Raw genomic sequence first — 22,140 nt, 5'->3', positions numbered from 1 at the left:
TCAGGTGTTATTTTTGACTTACCCAAAGCCATGGGGTTTATTTCTGTGCTCCTTTTAATGTCAAGGGAAACTCACACTTGAGATTTGCCTCTGTTGATTTCAACAAGTATTCATTTAGTGGTTCCTTTAGAATCTATTGTGATTCTACCCTTCATAAAATACAAGTTATAAGTCTTGTCCTCTATATTCTTGGAGACATTTGTCATATCCTTTTTAGAGATTTGATTTCTGAAGGAAAACAAAAAAAGTTTCCACACATGCTTTTTAGACTAACTTTCATTTAAAATATCTTTTATTTTAGGTATAATTTTGAATATAATTCAGGAAAAAAAAAACCAAGGAACTACCCAATCAACCATATAAAAACAATAATAACCACAACTACAAAATAATGTTTTCCTCTATACACTGCTCCTTTTTTTCTTTCTCTCTCTTTTTTATTTATTTATTTATTTTTGGCCATGCCTGCAGCCTGCATCACTGTCCTCTTTTAAACCACACAAATATCAGTTAATTTCCCCCTACTATCTCAAATGCATTTTCCCCTACTATCTCAGATACATCACATCCTTCTGTATCACTCTCAGTTGTAAGTACTGGATCTTTGGGTCAAGCCTTTTGCTGCATTTTAAGAACTGACACAATTCTCTTCTGTATGTTTTGACCACAATATAAAATCTCCCTACAGTGTGACACTTGACATTCTTCAGCCTAGAAGAAGTCATTACCATCTGTCATGTGACTACTCTGAGGCTAATGAGAAACCTCAGACTTGTGAGTTGGAAAGGAATGACTTTATTCCAAGTAAAATAAATCTAAATAATACAAATGCTGTGGGAGTGTTGTTAAATATTTCTGGAGACTCAGAGGCGCTTTGGGAAAAAATGAATCATGTTAGTAATAATTTTGCTTCTCTGTCTCCTAACTCTGTCAATTTAAAAATATCATACAGGCAGGACCTATGTTTTAAACTCTACCAGTATGTCCAGGAGGGTGTCCTCAGGGCTTTGCCTGCAGGGAGGTCACTGAAAGTCAATGCAAATCAGGCAGGTTGCCTCAGAGGCAGCAGGTTACCGCCAGGACCCTCAAGGCACAGGCAGATTTTAGAATAGCAGAAACTCTACCAATGTGTTGAAACAAAACAAAATAAGGATGTTTGTTATCCTCTTTAAAAGGAGAACAATATTTTTCTCAAAGTCTTTAACCCTCTGCTCCTGTCCAACCAAAGTGATCACTGAACTAGCAGTCTGTATCTGGGACTTATCAAATGTTGCTCTAATGGGTTGCGTTTAAAGGGAGGATACAGGAGGGAGTTCCCACTGTGGTACAGTGGAAAGAAACCCAACTAGTATCCATGAAGAAGCGGGTTGGATCCCTGGCCTCGCTTAGTGGGTCAGGGGTCCGGCGTTGCAGTGAGCTGTGCTGTAGGTCACAGACACGTGGCTCAGATTCTGCATTTCTGTGACTGTGGTGTAGGCCGGCATTTGTAGCTCTGATTTGACCCCTAGTCCAGAAACTTCTGTATGTCACAGGTGTGCCCTAAAAAATGTACAAAATAAATAAATAAATAAATAAAGGAAGGAAGGAAGGATACCCTGAAGTTCTACCTTCTGTCAGACCTTTTAATGTAATCTTAACATCCATTTTGTTTAATAGTCCCTTGTCCAATGGACATAAATAAAGCATAAATATGTGTCTGACTGCAATGAATTATATTCTGAACAGAAGGAATCCTTGCCAAGATTCTGTAGCGATCTGGTCAATGTTGATAATGTGGTGCATTAGAGCATTGTTCTAGGAATAGATATAGATTTAGCATTTATGGGAGCCTTTGAATAGGATGGAACAGAGCCATGAGTAGCCAACTGACCTTTGTGGATTTTTTATTTCTGTTAGTAATTTCATATCAGGTCAGTAAATCTTTTGTTAATACTGAGAAAATTGGTACTCAAATAGCAAAAAGTAATATGCATTTCTTTGTGTGTGTACTTCTGCCCAAACATTGTTAATCTTATTTATAAATAACTTAGAAATAACTGAAAGCCATATATTCACCTCAGGCATTAATCTAATTTACTATTTTCCTTGAGTAGAGGAAAATATTTACTTTGTTTTCCCTAGAAAAATTAAAAATCACCTGAGGTCATTGAGAAGGAATTGACATTGAGATTGGGAGTTGTGTTTTTGGTCTTGGTGCGGCCCTTAGCTTTCCATTTGACTTTGGGCAAGTTACTCACTCTCAAGATTACAGTGTAATCTTCTGTATTGACAGATTTGGGATCCCATGGTGAGCAGAGTTCCTTTCAGCAATGGAGTTTTATGAAAAAAACATCAAGATAATGATGCTGTCTTTCACCATCCTGAGCTGGTTATGCAAGCCATTCAGGCCTATTTACACAATATTATGGCTTACATTTATTAGTGATTCTTTTATAGTACTTGATTTTAATCAAGTGTTCAAAATTATCCTAATTAAGGTTTACTTGTGTTTTCTTATGGAATTCAATCACTCTTTTGAAATGCCTCTGTTTCTTAAATGATTCTTCACTTTTCATTTTTTTGTCTAGGTCCTCTTTTCAAGGTTAAAGCTTGAATATCAGCAGCACACATGTCTCTGAATAGCTCCTAAAATAATTAGGGACAGTGTCTATAGCTCCTTGAACTACTTCTTCCTTTTACCCACTTTCTTTCTGCTTTACTGTGTTCTCTTTTTCTTTCTTTCTTTCTTTTTTTTTTTTTTTTTCCTTTTCCTGTCCAAACCTCAAAGTCCAAAATTTTTTTGATTCCAGGAAGCTTTGAGAAGCTCAATGGTGGAACCAGTTCTCTGGAACAGGAGTATACTGTCACCTGCCCTAAAGTTAATATGTGGAAAGTGCTTGAAGGAGTGTTCAGCCCAATGCTGTCACAGAGCTGGCAGTCATTAAATGGAAATAATTTCTCCCTAAAGATAGCTATTCTCTATTTTATTGTTTTAAATCTCAATTTCACCCATCATGGCTTTTTTCCTAGATTTACAGTAAGATTGTTCAGTCAGGACTGAAGAGTGTAGTGGGTGGTTTTAACCAGACATACTTGAAATCTGTGGTCCTTATCTGTCTCCTTATTTTGGCTGCTTGTTCTGTCTCAGGCACTGCCAAGGTTACCAATTCTATATGAGCTCTGACAGACTGCATGTAGGCATCCACTTGACTACACTGAGGCTTTCGCCCCCTACCTTGAGGCTTCCTTCTTCATACTGAGGCATAAGATCCCAAAAAAATCTACTTGGCATTTACCCAAGAATAGTCCAGAAGTTCAGATAAGAGGAGAGGAGGGACAAAGGGCTAGCAGCCGGAAATGAACACTCTTCAGGACAAGTTTTTGACAGATGAAGAATGGAACTAGTAGAGAAGTTCTTCCCCTTTCCTTGACCTAGAGAAACTTTCCACTTTGATGGTGAACAAAGTGAGCTCTTCCATGATTCAATAGCTGGTTGCACTTGGTACCAGTTCCATTAAACATCCATTATAAGCTCATCTCTGCCTCATTCTCTCTCTCACTCAGGCTTCCCTGGGTTTGCATTCTCTAATAAAATAGTAGCCCATGAGCTTTTTTTTCCACCTCTGCTTTCTGTGAGACTAAGACATTGGTCACTTTAGACAATTATTTATGAACACATAGAATGATTCATGGCTGATGAATTGTGACAGAGTAGAATAGCAGATAGTGGAAAATTAGGAAGGTCACAGACATTAACTGGTTACCCATACCTCCTGTGGGTCCTGCATGACCTTCTTAAATTTAATTCTCTATGGCAGGGTAGAAATGCATTGAGAAGGAAAAAGCTCATAGAAGTTCACAAATTTCTCTCTTTTCTATTTCATAGATGAGAGTCTTCCCAAAACAAAAAGGACAGAAATACTACTGAATCCAGATTTGTTTTTAAAGATACACTCACTTAAAGTTTTTTTTTTTTTTTTTTTTTGTCTTTTTTTTGCTATTTCTTTGGGCCGCTCCTGCGGCATATGGAGGTTCCCAGGCTAGGGGTCGAATCGGAGCCATAGCCACTGGCCTACGCCAGAGCCACAGCAACGCGGGATCCGAGCCACGTCTGCAACCTACACCACAGCTCACGGCAACGCCGGATCATTAACCCACTGAGCATGGGCAGGGACCAAACCCGCAACCTCATGGTTCCTAGTCGGATTCGTTAACCACTGCGCCACGACGGGAACTCCAAAGTTTTTTTTTTATTATTATTATTTTAGCAGCAGTATGTAGGAGAAAAAAATTTGGAAATATATTGATTATGAAAAATGTAATAGAATTAATATTGGAGGAAATTTGTATCTTTCGTCTCTGTACACAGCAGTTTCAACGTCATACTTACCATCCTCATCTAAACAGGTTTTTAGAGAAACAGAAAAATAGGTATTCACATACCAACAAACACTTGTCATGTGTCTGCTCTGTGTAAGGTATTGTTTTTGGTGCTAAAAATTTAGCTGTGAATAAGATAAGCCAGAGTCCTGCTTTCATGGACCTTATGTTCCAGAGGAGTGGAGTAGAGAAGATAAAGAACACACAGAAGCATTAACAAGATAATTTTCAAAGGTGATACTGTGGTGAAGATAATAGACTGATGTGGAATGTAAATGTTGAGGGAATCCACTCTAAAATAGTTAATTAGGAAAAACCTCTTTGTGGAGGCAATATGAGCACTGAATTTTTCCTAGAAGCTGGCTGTGCAATATTTGTCCTAGAGATTTCCAAACCAAGGGAAAATAAAGATCCAATATGGGGTATGAATTAGTATAGATCAGGAAAAGAAAAAGCTCACATGGCTTGGAGGTAGTATCCTGAACTACAGTGCATTAAATGAAATACGAGAAATGAGAAATGGCCAACATCTCATTTTAGGCCACATTGATGATTTTGAGTTCATTCTAAATGCAGTGAAAAAAAACACTGAAGATTTTAGTATCATATGAAAGAACGTATAATCATTGCATAGCACTCTTATAAAAGTTGGATACTGATACAAAAAATATCTATCAATGACTTTTTAAAAATGAGACTTCATTTTGGGGAAGCAGATTTAGGTTCACAGCAGAATTAAGGAGAGGAAGGTACAGAGATTTCTCATGCAAGTGTACTCCTTTCATGCATAGCTTCCTCCATTATCAACATCCCTCACTAGAGTGCTTTATCTGTTACAATCCATGAACCTACACTAATACATCATGATTGCCCAGTGTTCCTAGTCTGCATTAAGGTTCGCTCTTGGTTTTGTACGTTCTATTGATTTGAACAAATGTACAATGATATCTATCCACCGTTAGGTTATCCTACAAAGTATTTTCCTCTCCTCAAAATACGCTGTGCTCTACTCATCAGTCCCTGCCACCCCCTTAACCTCTAAGAGCCACTTTTTACTGTTTCTATAGTTTTGCCTTTTCCAAGAAATCATGTAGTTGGAATCACACAGTATGCAGCCTCCTCAGGATTGCTTATTTCACTGAGTACTATACATTGAAGATTCCACCCTTTCTTTTCATGGCTTGATAGCTCACTTCTCTTTAGCACTTAAAAATATTCCATTGTCTGTATGTACCACTGCTTTTTTTTTTTTTTTTTGTCAGTTTACCTAAGGAAGGATGATATCTTGGTTGCTTTCAAGTTTAGACCATTATGACTAAAGCTTCCATTAACATCCGTGTGCAGGTTTTTGTGTGGACTTAAGTTTTTAACTTCTGTGGGTAAATACCAAGGAGCATGATTGATGAATAGTATGTTGAGGTTATATTTAGTTTTATAAGAACCACCAAGATGTCTTCCAAAGTGGCTGTACCATTTTGCCTTCTCACTAGCAGTGAATGAAAGTTCCTATTACTGCACATGTTCACCAGCATTTGGAGTTGTCAGGGCTTTGGATTTTAGCCATTCTCATAGATGTACAGTGGTATCTCAGTATTGTTTTAATTTGCATTTCTCTGATAACATATGATGTAGAGCATCTTTTCATATCTTTGCGATGCGTAAATCTTCTTTGGTGAAGTGACTACTAAGGTCTTTGATCCATGTTTTAATTGGATTGTTTGTTTTTCTTATTGTTGAGTTTTAAGAGTTCTTTGCATGTTTTGGATAACAATCCTCTGTCACGTGTCTTTTGCAAACATTTTCTCCCAATCTGCAGAAGACACTGTCTTTCTGAGGGTAGAAATTTTGACTTTAATGAGATCCAGATTATCCATTCTTCCCTTCATGGATTCTGCCTTTGATGATACATCTAAAAATCATTATCAAACACAAGAGTATCTGGATTTTCTCCTGTGTTATCTTCTAGAAATTGGATAGTTTTGCATTTTCACATTTAGGATTGTTATCTATGTTGAGTTAATGTTTTTCTTTTCCATTACAGCTTATCACATAATATTACATGTAGTTCCCTGTGCTATAGAGTAGGGCCATGTTGCTTATCCACTCTTTTTACAGTAAATAGTTTGCATCTGTTAATCCTAAACTCCCAAATCCATCCTTCCCCAACCCTGCCTTCCCCTTGATGACTACAAATCTGTTCTCTAGCAATCACTTTGTTCTGTGAGTCTGCTTCTACTTCATAGGTTAAGTTGTTTTGTGTATATCATATTTTAGACTCTATATATAAGTGATACGCATGGTATTTGTCTTTCTCTTTTTGACTTACTTTGCTGAGTATGATCATGTCTAGGTCCATCCATATTGCTGCAAAGGGTGTTTTTTTTTTTTTTTTTAACAGCTGAGTAGTGTTCCATTGTATATATGTACCACGTCTTACTTATGAATTCATCTATTGATGGACATTTCGGTTGTTTCCATGTCTTGGCTATTGTAAATAGTGCTGCTATGATATGTCGAGAATTTTTGTGAAATGTGTAAAGCCTCTGCCTCAGGAAGACAGGTTGTTCTAACACCATTAGTTGAAAATAACTTTTTTTCTCCTCCGTTGCTGTTTTGTTAAAGATCAGTTGACAGTATTTATGGGGATCTATTTTTGCACTTACTATTCTGTTCCATTGACCAATTTGTTATACACACACACACATATATATTTGCTTTTTTAAATTTCTTTCACCAAAACTACGTTGTCTTGATTACTATAGTTTATAGTAAGGGTTGAAGTCAGTTAGTGTCTGTCTTCCAACATTTTCTATATCAGTAGTGGGATGGCTAGTCTTTTGCCTGTCCACATAAACTTTAAAATGAGTTTTGTTGATATCCACAAAATAACTTGCTGGGATTTTATTTGGGGTTGCATTGAATCTATAGATAAAATTGAAAAGAACTGACATCTTAACAGTATTTAGTCTTCTTATCCATAAACATGGACTGTACCTCCATTTATTTAGTTTTTCTTCTATTTAATTTATCAGCATGTTTCAGTTCCCTCATATATATCTTGTGCATATTTGTTAGATTTATACCTAACAAATTCATTTTTTGTGGTGCTAATATGTATGATATTACATTTTTAATTTCAAGTTCTACCTTTTCATTGCTGATCTATAGAAAAATGTTTGACTTTTTAAAAATTTAATTTTATTGGAGTTGATTTACAATGTTGTATTAGTTTCAGGTGTACAGGTTTTGTTTTTATTTAATTTTATTGGAGTATACTTAGTGATTGACTTTTGTATATTAACCTCTTGTCCTACAGTCTTGCTATAATCTCTTGTGTAGTTCCAGGAGTATTTTTGCCAATTCTTTCAGATTTTCTACAGTGACAATCATGCCATATGTGAACAAAGACAGTTTTATGTCTTCATTCCCCAATCTGCATACTTTTTATTACATTTTCTTATTGCAGTAGATAGAATTTTCAGTACATTGTTGAAAAGGAGTTATAAGTGGGGGCATCCTTGCCTTGAACCTGATCTTAGTGCTCTCTTAACCAACCCTGATGATACGCTATGTCTGGGTTTTCTAAATATATGTTTCCAAAACTTTTCTTATTGCTTAAGCCAGTTGAGACTGGCTTCCTATTACTTGTAGCTAGAGGTAAACTAACTGAGAAGGTCCACACATTCTGCTCCCATATCCCAAGAAAAAAACCTTACAAACCAGAGATAGAGTGCAAGCAAGGCAAAACTATAATTTCATAGTGCACTGCACTATATTAAAGGTATCTCAAGGGACAGTAAACACTAGAAATGCTGTAGGTATTTCTGTTAAATTATTTCTAATGCCTTTATCTGATTGTAGTTTTCCTTTCCTGACATTTTATAGTACCCTGTTTACACTTTATCTATGTCATTTTTGTTCTGATATATAGTCGTATATGGATTTGTCTTATGTCTCTAGCTTGTAATCTTGGAGGTCTATACTTTTACTGCTTATACAAGTATGTACTTTTATACCAGTTAGAACTGAGTAAGCCTTTATTGAATGAATTAATAAAGTGTATACAGGGTTTTAGGATGTGAGATGGTGAGGTGCCTGAAGAGAGACTATCCTACTTCATAAATACAGTCAAGGTAAGTGTGAAAGGCATCAAAGAATAATTTGAATTTTATCTTGAAGATTTAATGGAGTTTGAATAAGAAAATAAACTAAACTTTGAAATGGAGACTTTAAGTTATATGAAAGTGGTATTTTATAGAAATATTAATTAGAGGGAGGATGAAGAGACAAAAAACATATAAAGCAAAGTTGTAGAATTGTGTAGCTGTCACAACAGGTAGAATTAAAACTGGGAAAGTAGTTTGGAATCAAATTGGGAGGATCTTTTTTGTTTTTTTAATTTTTAAATTTTTAAAAAATGATTTTTACTTTCCCATTATAGCTGGTTTATAGTGTTCTGTCAATTTTCGACTATACAGCAAGGTGACCAAGTCACACATTCACATATACATTCTTTTTCTCACATTATCATAATCCATCATAACTGACTAGATATAGTTCCCAGTGCTATACAGCAAGATCTCATTGAAATTGGGAGGATCTTAACTGCTAAAGAGTTGATCATTGCCCTCAAAGTAGAGCAGGAACTAAAATTTGAAACGGATGCATTAAGTTGTATGAAGGTGGCATTTTATCGAAATGTTCATTTAAAATTCCTCCTTCCTTGTTCTTGCCATATGAATAGAAGGGCTTCTTTACAACTTTCTTTTATGACTGAGTGTTCTTCTAGTTACATACCCCAAACCATATGAGGACTGATGAAATCTCTTTTTACCTAGATATTTTCTAAATCTATAGTATTGCTGATGACATGGTAACAGATTTTATAAAGCAGAATTCAAATAACTATAGTCTTTATGACCCTGCTCCTCCTCTTTACCTATATCTTTCCTTCTGCAGCCCCCTCCTCATTGCAGGCCACTCCTTCAGAGTCCTTACTGGGTGAGAGTGAGGGATTTTTTCTTCTGCAGTGTGAATAGCCCTAGCACCTGTGGTTGTATACAGAGCAAGGAGACATTTAATATCAAGGGAGTGCTCATGGAAGAAAGAAAACTGAAAAGAGCAGCAATGCTATAGAAAACTTAACATTTTAAATATTGCTACTGAGTTTAATATGGAAATTTGGAAAAAATCAGGACAGTACAGAAAGTATTTCAAATGTGGACTTTTCCACAGTGTAGGTCATGTGGAGTTAAGTGATATTAAACATGTGTAGTGATGGTTGGTAGGCTAAGCAATGTAGTCTGGTCACAAGCCCAAGAATACCTAGGCATAGTCCCAAGAGAAGTTTGTAATCAAATGCAGCTTGCAGAGAGAGTTTCAAATCTTACAAGATTTTCATAATGAATGTTTTGGATTACCACAGTATGTTTTCCTATGCTCATTTTCATTTAGATGGGGGGGGCAGATTTCAAGAACCCATGCCTTTTATTTTTTATTTCAGTTCCTTAAGGTACTCAGAATTTCCTTGCCAGAAGGATCCATGTAAAAATTAGAATCCATCTTGAAATTCAACTAAAGACTGCATCCCTAAATTGTTTCAGAAAATTGAAAGCTGAGCATATTGTAATCCTCAGAGCTGTCCCTAGACAGACAATATTGCAGAAGTTTTTGCCCATGTGTCTTTGTTTTGCAAATGAATATGCAACATTACATTAGAGCAACAAAAAAATTAATCTTGGAATCAAAGAACCTAACAAATGCTGAATTGAAAAACAAGTTTGTTAACCTTAGAGAAAGAGAAAAGAAGCATCTAGTAAATTTGTTAATGCCTCAGATTTTATAGTGATTTTTCCATTGACGGTCAAGGGAAAGGGGAAGGAACTAGAGACTGCATGTAGTATTAAATGCTGTTTTAAATGAATATCTGTTGTAGTTCCTGTAAATACCATATAATAAAGCTAAATTATTCAAATATTACTTAGAAATGTATTCTTATAAAAGGCACCAGGCACATAGCCAATATCATCATAAAACAAAGAGGCAAAATAAAATTGTACCATTTACAGAAACCATAGCTTAGAATACCTCTCATGACTAGAACTATTAGAATTCTGGTGTAAAAATTGGTGAAATTATTCTTTCTATTGTCGTGCAGGTATTGCAATGAAAATATTTTCTTGTAGCATATAGTATTATGGTTAATTCATAGAAAATTTTATTGTATATTCTTTGGCTAATCTATTTTTTTCTCTTTCGAAGTTGCATTTTTAACGGCTTCTAGGCTTCTTCCTGATCAATTGAAATACATTGTGCACCCATGATTTAAATGATAAAAAGTCATGATTTTCAATTTTCTACAAAGTTGAAAACACAGTGTTTGCAAAGAGACTTGGAAAATCTAGCATTTCTTTACTTTGTAATTTAATTTGAAGTGTTTCAACTGAGTATTTCTCCATAAGGAGCATTATTCCACCTAGTTTGATAGATATCTTTTAATAAATAAGTTATATCTAATTGAAGACAGTTGATCAGTTTCTAGCTCCACCTTCACCATCTTGGGGAAGAAAACCACTATAGCTTCATAGTAGCATCAAACGGCTGATGGAAGAAATACTTGCACTGAGAATTGATCTCCCTCCTTTTCACACTCCAGAAATGAGTTCAATTGATTGTAAAGTGTGACTCTGGCTGATTCTTTTTATTGCCCACCCCCATCTTATTTTTCTCATTGCCATATTCCTTTTAGTATTACTACATCTGATAATGATATTTTGGACACTGAAGTGTGCTATTGAAATCTATTCTTATATAATAGGGGTTTCTTTTATAATTTATTCAACTTTCCAGTGCAATTTCACTTAACCTATTACAGTGAAAAACTGGCACACAGACAGGTTTAATATTTTAGTTCTGGAATTGGTGACCATGTATGACCAGAGTTCTCACACTTTTTATCATGGCCCTTTTCTCATGGTGCTGCCCAGCCTTCAATCAAATGACCTAAATTATGTTCTGTTGGAAACTATTCTTTGTGGGCTGGGCCTAAGATTTACCTCTTTGTGCTTTCAGTGTGTCCACTCTTTTCATGTCATTCCCAAGACTATTTGAGGCAAAATGGTGTTGACTGTGGCCTTGTAGACACAGCCTGATGACTTGGTGTGTTTGAGGCTGTTCCTCCCAAGCCAGACAAACTTCCTTGTTCATAGGCCTAGGTTTTGCCAGGGTTCTTTGCCCTTTTAGCAATGACTTTCTTCTGGGTTATCTTAAGTTCTGAGTTGAAGTTTGTTGAGAAATTTAAAGAGGAGATAATTGTGAGGTTGCATATTTTAAAATATAATACTTATATATCTGATACATGCATGGAAATAATAAAGAATTGTATAGCTCAGAATCATGTATACTATTATTATTTTTCACAGCTTTTAATGTAAATGAGTTTGGTAAGATTTTTTGCATTAATTCAAATTGGAGGTATTAAATGGTTTTATAATATTTTCATTTTCATCTGTTTTGCTGGACATTTTGGAAATAAATCCAAATTCATCTGAATGAATCTAAGATGTATTATTTAATTCCTGTTTACTATTACTTCACAATTCAAAAAGTCTCTAGTCAATACCTGTAAACTTTTTGCAATTTACTAAAATATATTTATTAGTCTTTTCTTATCACCTGTTCTTATTCCTCAAAGAGAAATCAAATAAGGAACAAACTCCAAGAATAAATTTTTGTTAGTGAATAAGACATAACATTCTAACTTGGTTCCTTCTGCATGATTTACTGCTCTTTTCTTTCTTTTTTTTGTATTATTTTGTGATTTTTTTTTTATTTTTTCATGTCATTCCCAAGACTATTTGAGGCAAAATGGTGTTGACTGTGGCCTTGTAGATAGTTTAGTTTTGTGTTATAGTTTAGTTTTGTGTTATTACAGTTTGTTGTATGCTTGCAAATGATTAATTCTCTAACTCACATATTTTTTAAAAGTGAGTAATTCATACATTATCTTATAAATACAATATCTAGTAAATTTTTTTGCATGTATTTACTCAAAAATTTTTTCTAAAATAATTATTAATTTTAGAAATTTAAGCTTTGTTATATATGAGAATTTAGTCTTTAGGTTAAGGTCATTGGAAAATAATTATCTATAGTGTTTGCATGACTAATCCTTAGTTCCGCTTATTTCTCTTTCTCAGTTGGACAATAAGCTAGAGACCTGTGGTGAATTGCCTTTGGGGAATAAATTGTGGCTATCTATCTATCTACCTATCTTCCTACCTACCTATCTCCTAAAGAATCTGCAAATGATAACTATTAATAGACTCTAAAATTAGTCAATTTTAATGGTGTTTCATCTTTCTAATTTTAATCTTAATTCCTACAGAACATTTGGAGAGAAGCACAAATCTCCTTTGGTCTGAAAACAAGCACTCTGTGTGCCAAAATTTTCTATTTTCTCTATCTGGAAAATTATTTGGTGACTAGCAAACTGATTTCTCTTTAAGTCCTTCCTCCTTTAGAGGGGCGAATATTCTAAAATATTACAGCAAACAGCGATGTCCTTTAAGTATTAAAAAGACATTTTTATTGACTTCTCCTTAAGTTTTTTAAACTCTCAAATTTATCAGGGTAAAGTTATATATATATATGTAACATGCACTCGTTATCTTTTTCTTTTCCTCTTCATCTTTAAAATGGAGTGTAAACATCAGAAACTTTACACTTCCCATTATGAAATGGAATTAGGAACTTAGAAACAGAACTCATATAATTATCTAAACAATATTGACTGACAAATAAAGATTACCATGTTAACCTCTGACATGAAGTACAGGAACCATTACAAAACAATTAGAAAAGGAGAGAAGGGAAACATGTGAAGAAGAGAAATTTTAAAAAAGCAAAGAAGGATGTATTTTAACCATGAAACAAGAACAGATTACTACAAAAATAGACATATAAAGAGCAGAAAAAATTGAAAATTAAAAATTTGAAGAGAAAAAATATAAATAAAGAGTTGAAAGATGAAATCGAGAAAATCTCTCAGAAAGTAGAGGAGTTCACATCGTGGGGCAGTGGTTAACAACTCCGACTAGGAACCATGAGGTTTGCGGGTTCAATTCCTGGCCTTGGTCAGTGGGTTAAGGATCTGTTGTTGTTGTGAGCTGTGGTGTAGGTTGCAGACGCAGCTCGGATCCCGTGTTGCTGTGGCTCTGGTGTAGGCCGGCAGCTACAGCTCCAATTAGACCCCTAGCCTGGGAACCTCCATATGCCACGGGAAGGGGCCCCAGAAAAGGCAAAAAAAAAAAAAAACAAAACAAAACAAAACAAAAAACAAAAAAAGAAAAGAAAAAGTAGGCAAAAATGTCAAAAAGATTGAAAACAGGAGAGAAAAGATAAGGACTTTAGAGTACCAATCCAATAGGTCTAATAGGTGAAAAATAGGAATTCCATAGAAAATAGAAAAAACAAGAAAGTAAAACGTTATTTTTTTTCTTATTTACTTCCAATATGTACAGCAAGACCAACATATGTTCTTCTAAACCTTGAAATTTTCTGAAAAAAAATTATGTAAATAATGTTAACATTAAAGCAACTGAGGATTAAAAACTAACACATCAAACAAATGGAAGTAATTAAGATGACCAGTACCAGCAATTAAAATAGGGAGTTGGGAAAGGGAAAAATCATTGTCAGATTCAATGATGTAGCTAACATTTTTTAATGCATTGTTCAAATGACCATTGTGTGACCACCTTTGTGTATTGAGTTGTGTCTGACATAAATATAACATGCTCTTCCTTATAAAGATAACTGAATTTGTGTATAAGAGAATTTATTCAATTTAGCAATTATAAAATCACACAAGAAACATAGATTATAGGATAAGTGAAAAAGACAGTAGAAGGAAGAGTTTTTGTAGTTTTTAAGGAAAATGAAGATTTCAGGGAGTATTTAAGATGGGGTTTAAGGATGAGAAGGATTTCTGGTTGGGGAGATGCAGGAAATATCGATAAAACTCATCAGGTCACAGAAAATAAACTAATGTAGGTGAGAAAAATGATATAGGTAGGACCAAATTCTTGAAGATTATAGATTTTAATATAATAGGTACCAGAAGTCATTGTAATTTCTCCATGATTAAAAGGATTTCCAAGAAGGCTATTTTGGCAAATAGGGATAAGAAAAATCAGAGAGGGAAGAGTCTGATGGCAATAAGATCAGCTGGAGTTTGATTTTATGTATGAATGATTGAAGTCTTTATTAGAGTGGAACTAGAGAGATGGATGTAATGAAACATTTGATAATTTGTGATATTATTTATATTTTGTATTTATGGAGTGGGGTCAGATATCATTAACTACAATGGGTAATATCAGATAGAGCATTTGGTGAAAGGCATTTGAAGATAAATTATAACTCTTGTAGCTGGTTAATATCAGCACATTTGTGAGATTGCTTCTTAAACTGCCTTCCCACCCACACTCTTCTGGAGTGCTAAAGATATCTGATCAATCACTTTTTTTGAACGTGTTTAATGGAAACAACTCTACAGACAAGAGTCTGGGATATTATACATGTTTTTCAGTGTAGAGATGAAGATCTTTAAGAAGGCAAAGTTGAAAAACTGCCATAATTATCCAAAAAATTCATACTTTCTCCCAAACAAATGGTTACTGAAATATTCAAGTAGTTACAGCGCTTTTAAAAATGCCAGTTGCCCAGGTGATGATATTAGTTTGGATGTCTGTTTAGCTAACATAGGCATGGCCAGTTTTTCAATTGGTGGGTATGTGCAAACAAATGATCTTTTCTTTCTGTCTTATTTCTATGGCTTTGCAAATGTAAGGATATCTATACAAATAAAAGCATTAAAATTGAATTCTATGTATAGCACGAAGTTGACTCCCCTTGTTTTTGATGTTTAAGAAAGTTAAAACTATGAGACCCTTATGATGAGCCAGATCCAGTAGTTAATTAAAACAGATAGTAACTTAATCACATTACTACAAATTAGGTTAGTAGCAAGAGTTGTGGCTAAAACGCTACTTAAGATTTTAAATATTTATATTGCAGCTAATAAACCTGAACAACTGTCCACACTGTGTTACCCGTTCAGGAGGAAGGGAGAGCAGAGTGAAGGCAACATGGAGTGTGGGAAGGATGAGGATCCAGAGAAGGAAAGGCACCTCTCCACCCAGCATCTGGGTTTCTGGGTATTTTGTAAAGTGCAAGGATAGGGAGTTTTTTGGTTTTTTTTTTTAAATGTTTGGATAGGAAGGATAAAAATCTAACAGCATTGTGTTTTATTTGGACAGTTTGCCTAAACTTGGTTTATTCAGTATAGCCCTAGACTATTTCTTCTGTTTTAACTAGATGAAATAATTATAGCTTTTTTTCCCCCTGAACAATAACAAATCAAGCAGACCTGAAAGACATGTTTTCCTATTTAGTTCTTCTGTACATTTCTGAAAAGTATGAAACCGACTGTTACTCTCCTCTGGGGTAGCAAATATTCATAATTTTATCAAAAGAATTAATGAAGTTTGACTTGTTTTCCATTTCACAGTAGAGTTTAAAGAAGGAATATGCCTGAAGACCACTAAGAGTGTCACTGTGTGTGATAGCTGTGGAAATTTGTAATCCTGCTCATTGTGGCAAATGATGGGGTAGAGCTTGTTTCATTCCTCACGTGCACACTCTCTCCCTCTTCTCTCTCTCTTTCCCCCGCCCTCTCTCTCCCTCTCTCTCTCTCCCTCTCTCTCTCTCTATATATAGAGACACACATATTGAGGTCACCTGTTACTCAGTGTACCTAAAATTGAACTCACCTTACCCTGCTAACCCATTTTTAATATGCTTTATTTCTGTTAATTTTGCTTCTGTACTCCTAGATGATAGAATTTAAAACTATTGTCTTAACTGAAATTCTTAATCTTTTGTGCTTTTTCTGCACTTATTTGTCTATAGGACACTCTGTCGCCCAATCTTTTTTTCTCCAGTCTTTCTTGTGTGTCTCTAACAGATTGATCTTCCTAAAACATATCGTTATCAAAGTTTTATAGCATCCATCACTTTACTATATTAATAAAAATCTCACCCTGGCATTTAAAGACCTCATGATACGCTACCAATCTCATGTGTCTGATAATACCCTAGAGGAATTTTTTTCAAGGAACATAGTCATCCCACATTCCCTGAGTATATTTAGATTTTTGTATTCTTGTGACTGCTTATATCATCTTTATCTCCTTGATTAAGCTCTTATTACTCAGTTAAAATTTTGTATTTTTTCAAGTGGAAATACCACCTCCTCCAGGAAGCCCTCTATGGACAGCCACAAATGACTTTCAGTCCTTTGAACTCATACTGTTTATTAGCTACATGCATGCAACCTTGTATTGTCTACATTCATGTGTTGATAGATGCTTACTTAACCCAATAGTTGAGAATGTAGTTGACCCTCAAGAATGTTAATTTCCTTTTACTTGAAGACCTAATATTGTTAATATATAATACCCCCATATTCTCTATAGTGCTCATGCTAAGTGCTCAGTAAATGTGTATCAAGCAAACAGATGAAACGACTATTTCGAAACTATTTAATTTGTTGCAAAAAGTGGACCTATTCCACCAATGAAAATCTTCCCCTGAAATGTGTGCAGTATTTCTATAGTAACATCTGAAACCCCCATACTCACAACATGTGAACATAACCCTTTGCTTAAAGATATTATTTTGGGCGAGAAGTCTGGAGATTTCATGAGATCCAGAGGGCATTCTGAGGAGCATTCTATGAAGCCTCTTCAAAAGTTATCCTAGCAAAATTTCCCACATCAATTAAATATGCCAAAAATGGCTTACATGGAGATTAACCTCTGGATTTAAGGGTAAGTTGACTTCCTCCTTTTATTTAAAATAAGTTACTTCTCACTGGATTGGAAAGCCAAATAGGGTAAAAAAAAACTGAACTCACTAGAGGTTGTGTGTAAAGAAAGAGATGTGGCACAGCATCTATTCTCTAAAGGTTTAAAGTTGTTCCAATGATAGTCACTTAAAAATAAAAGATCAAATGAGTGTTTGGAAGAGAAATTAAAGGGAAGGAGTAAATTCTCAAGCATGAAGACTAAATAATAATGATTTTTATGACACATTTATCTTGTTTAATATTAACATTTCATTTCTAATTGTATTTGCACGTTCTGTTTTAAAAAATATTTAAAAAATAGTATTCAATGGTGAGGAAAAGTGTTTTCTAACAATTACTTTGTTAGCTATAAATCAGTTTGAAGGTTTTTAGTATGTTTTGTGCCTGGTGAAAATGACTTCTCTGGAGAAATCTGATTGTACAGACACAGTTCAGGAAAGTGAAGTCTTTAGGGCAGTACCTCTGAGGCTGGTGCTCTGTTTGGAATTTCTTAGAACCTGTGCTCCTCCACTGTTATTTTACCAGCCCCATCAGGGTAGGTTCAGGGAGAGATGCTGATAAAGGGTCCAGGTTTTAAGTGCTTCTTTTCTAGCTTCCATGGCTCTGTGGGCACTAATCCTATTTATTATGCAATGGAATTTAGCAGTTTTTAGTAACCTTTGTTCTTTTAAAAAATCCTACCTAACTTGGATTTCACATCTTGGGAATCTCACACCCTCTCAGTATTCCCCAGTCTATGCCTTTACCTTTGGTCCCATTCCTAAGAAGCCACACTATTGGTAAACTGGGTTGAAACTGGGATTTGAATCCATGCCTGCAGACACTAAAGCCTAAGCTCTTAATCATTTCTTTGCATAACACAACACTAACTTTGCAGCTTAAGCGTCAGCACCATCATTGATGTTTATTTAGTGCCTAAAATGTGCCAGGCACTGGGTTTGGATCCTTTATATCTGCTATGCTAAATTTCAAGATAGTTATTCCATTTCACAGACAAAATTTTATGCTGTGGGAATGGCCCAAATGGGAGCATAAGGATTAGTCATTTCCTTTTTTGCATAGATGGTGTTATTCTTACTCTGACTTTTGTTCAAGAAGATCTCAGAGGTAGGCATATTTCTGGGGCCATGTTTATATGCCACTGTCTCCCTTTTTAAGTTCCTTTAAAGTAGAACACATAAACTCAAATTTCTACATTACTAGAGCAGGTAACATAAATGAGTCAATTAGATGTTAAGATGATAAGGACTAAGGAGGTTTGTGGAAAATTGAGAATTTATATCTCACATGAAGTTATTTAGGTTTAATTTGAAATGATATTGTATAGGTAAGTGTGCACACACACAGGTTACCAGCTTGCAGCCCTTTGGATTATCACTTTTTTCACAGGCAAAATTATTATATAGAATAGATAGATACAGAAGTATATAATTCCATTTTGAGGATGAATGTGAAGTAATTGGCTTGCATGTATTCATATTTATACCCTTAAGACTGGTCTGATGACTGCACAGCGATGACTTAAGAAGTAACTGCTTTGGTTGAATTGTTTCGCTTAGATGTTAATGATACGCACATGCTTTAGTACTTTTTCAAAGAAAAAAATAGATCATGACTTCCTTTCTTCTTTTATCAGATGATTATAATTCATAGCTTGAGAACACAACCGTTACCCTCTGTGGGAGAACCGCCCACGCATGAAGCATGGTGCTCACTGCTGCGTGGACACTCAGCAACCTGGGCAGTAGGCTCTGGCCCTCACTGGGGAAAGCCTGGGTAACTCCTTTGCTACTTGGTTTTTCAGTGCTGGCAGATGGGACTATATTGTTTCAAAGTTTTAGTCTGGAAAATTTAGAGATGAAGGGTTAATCTACATTTTAAAATAGCTGTCTTTGGAGGAAATTATGCTATAAATGAGAAACCTGTGTAGAGTTCTGGGTTCTCTCTTTATGTTAGCTTTGGCAGGCCCAGGAGTCTGTTTTGATGATAAAGCCAGCATTTGAAACCTGGATTTTATATCACAGGAAAACTAAGCAAATTTAAAACACTCCACATTTGCCTTTTGACACCCCATAACCAATAGATGAACTTTAATTTCTGGGAGGCCTCCCACTGATTAATGCCTTTCCATTTATGACGTGAGAAGAATGAACCGTATGTTACAGTTGGTCTTCTGTCCGTTTCTGAAGAGCACCCGTGCCAGGATTTTGATGTGCACTCGTGTTCTGGCACCAGGCTTCACACTTCTCACCCAGCACAGAGCCAGCTCACAGATCCTGTTCCGTACAGCGACTCCAGACACGCAGCCTGAATTTGAAGGCGGCCTCCTAAAATGTGGCAGGCACAGTTTCCCTCTTCCTATTTGGAGCCCATTGCTTGGGGCTCAGACCTGTCTTAGCTGCCTGCAAAGGAGCCTTGGGAGAACTCCATTTGTTAGCTACTCGCTGAAGCTATTCCCATGACGGTGAGGCTTGGTGCTCCATGGCTCTTCCATTAACTGTTCCCTATACTTACTGTTAAGAGGAAATCATTACATTTTCACAGGTCCATTAGAAATCACATACTCTGCTGTCTTGGATGGGGAAGTACTGGAGTAAATACCTTTGAGGACTTTCTCGATTCCTACGTCTTCCATGGGAGAGGAGTGACAGTCATTAAGCTGTGGTGGTAGCTGTTAATGTTGTCTGTTGAGTATTCTTGGTTCTCTTCCCTTTAAGGCACATGGTAGAATAGCATTCCCTTTATCTTCTGTGGCCATGTAACTTGCTTTGGTCAGGAAAAGTTGAACAAAAGTGATGTGTGTTTACTCTGCACTGCAGATGTTAAAAGTCAGTGTGTGATTCGCCTCTTCCTCCTCTTACTATACAGTGATGGATAAAGCGCAGGTTGAAAGGAGGCTCCATCAGCCTGGCTCCCTATGTAATCATGAGGAAGAGAGAACTCCAGCTCACTGGAGTTTGACTTGTAGCATAAGCAAGAACAACATGTTGGTGTGTTAACCAACTGAGATCTGAGTGTTTCTTATTACTGAGTTGTAACCTAACTCAAACTGACCCAGAGGCCTTGTTAAGTGGAGAGGAGAATAGGCATTGAACCTGGAACAGTGCAGAGCCAGGTCCATTTCTCCATTTTTTTCATTTTCTCTTTTAGGTATCAATTAAACAAGTAAGTTTCCTTCATTTGGAAAAGAGACCAATAGAGTCTGCTCTAGTAGGTCCACCATCTTCTAACTTTTCTTGTGACAGGCTAGAGATACCAAAGTCTAAATCAAGAAGGAAGATAGAGAAACTACATTCTCAAACTAACTTCACCATTAATAATTTTCCTATATTTTGATCTCACTTAGTTTTTGTCTGTGTCTTTTCACATTAGTTAAGAAACAACCATAAGAAGGAAAAGTAATGATAGCTTTTTTTCCCAATATTTACAGACCTTAGGTATTTGTAGAGCACACCACTTAGTCATATCTGTAGATAAAAGATGTAGGTGTAATATTTGTTTTGTTTGATGAAAATCCTGAAACAGTAGCAGCCTAATGGTTTATACATGTGGTGGGAAGAAGTCTAACATGGGCCCTCCATTTCTAAGCCCCTGGTGTACTTGCCCTGAATCCCCTTCCCTTTGGTATTTAATTGCAAATGTCATTTATGTAAAAATTAAACATCACTTCCATGGTTAGGTTACCTTACGTGGCAAAGATTGGGAAGAATTTGCCAATGCAATTGATTCCTGATCAGTTGAATTTGAATAAATAAAAGGGGGATTATCCTGTTTAAGCCTAATTTAATTAGGTGATATTTTTAAAGAGAGTTTATAGTTCACAGATAAAAGAAGACTGAGTCATTTTCCTCCTGGCTTTGAAGAAGCAAATAGCCAGTTTGGAACAGCCCATGGAAGAGGCTACATGGCAAGTACGTGGTATTGGCTGCTAATTGCTCAGGGTGGTTCCTGGCTGACATCTGACAAGAAAATAGGGACCTCAGTATGAAACACATTCTGCCAACAACCTGAGGGAGCTGAGAAGCAGATCTTTCCCTAATTGATTCTCCAGATGAGAACACAGGCAGCCAGCATCTTGATTTAAACCTTGTGAGACCATGAGTCAAGCATCTAGTTAAAATGTGCCAGACTCCTGACCCACAGAAACTGTTAGATAATAAATTGTTAGGTCAATCAACTGAATTTGTGGCAATTTATTATGCAGCCACAGGAAACTAATACAGAAGGAATCTGACCTGACAGTTTTTTTCTTGAAATGCCTATATGTTATTTTAATACATAATCATTTAGGCTTGTTCTGCTATCCCCCTCACTTCCCTAAATCACTTTTAACTCCCCTGCGGAATGCTGGGATTGAAAGAAGTTCTCACAGCGATTTTTGGGGTTTTTTTTGTTTGTTTTCTGTTTTGTCTTTTTAGGGACATACCCACAGCATATGGAGGTTCCCAGGTCAGGGATCGAATCAGAGCTACAGCTGCTGGCCTACACCACAGCCACAGCCACTTGGGATCTGAGCCGTGTCTGCAACCTACTCCATGGTTCACAGCAATGCCTGATCCTTAACCCACTGAGTGAGGCCAGGGATCGAACCTGTATCCTCATGGATCCTAGTTGGGTTTGTTAACTGCTGAACCATGAAGGGAACTCCATTTTTCTTTTTCCTTTTTTTTTTTTTTTTTTTTTTTTTTTTTCCTCACAGTGTTGAATGTGGCCCTTGACGGATGTCCTCAGTGTGTCCGTAGTCAGATCACTGAGAGGATCCACGAGGGAGCTTCCTGGTTTCCAGTACTCTGGGATGCACACTATCTCTTTTCTCCACAGTGGAAGTGCTTTTGTCCTTAGACCACAGT

At 35.9% G+C, this 22,140-nt stretch overlaps 1 protein-coding gene across 8 annotated transcripts in view; it reads left to right on the top strand.

Annotated features, from left to right (window-relative positions):
* The window catches only part of LOC110259422 (endogenous retrovirus group K member 9 Gag polyprotein), a 789,250-nt gene that overhangs the window by 347,743 nt on the left and 419,367 nt on the right, over positions 1 to 22,140 (top strand). The window contains exon 5 of one of the 8 annotated variants that reach the window (XM_085014018.1): positions 18,927 to 19,066. The exons of the other annotated variants lie outside the window; for them this stretch is intronic. Within the exon in view, the coding sequence (XP_084870144.1) occupies positions 18,927 to 19,066 (140 nt within the window). The remainder of the gene's footprint in view (positions 1 to 18,926; positions 19,067 to 22,140) is intronic. 8 annotated transcript variants of the gene reach the window in all.

Source organism: Sus scrofa, chromosome 2 (assembly GCF_054392235.1).
Source record: "Sus scrofa isolate SSC_HxYL_T2T_F1_AM1 chromosome 2, Sscrofa_HxYL_maternal_Yorkshire_Landrace_v2.0, whole genome shotgun sequence".
Lineage (NCBI taxonomy): Eukaryota > Metazoa > Chordata > Mammalia > Artiodactyla > Suidae > Sus > Sus scrofa.
This window is presented reverse-complemented; position numbering and strand designations above follow the sequence as displayed.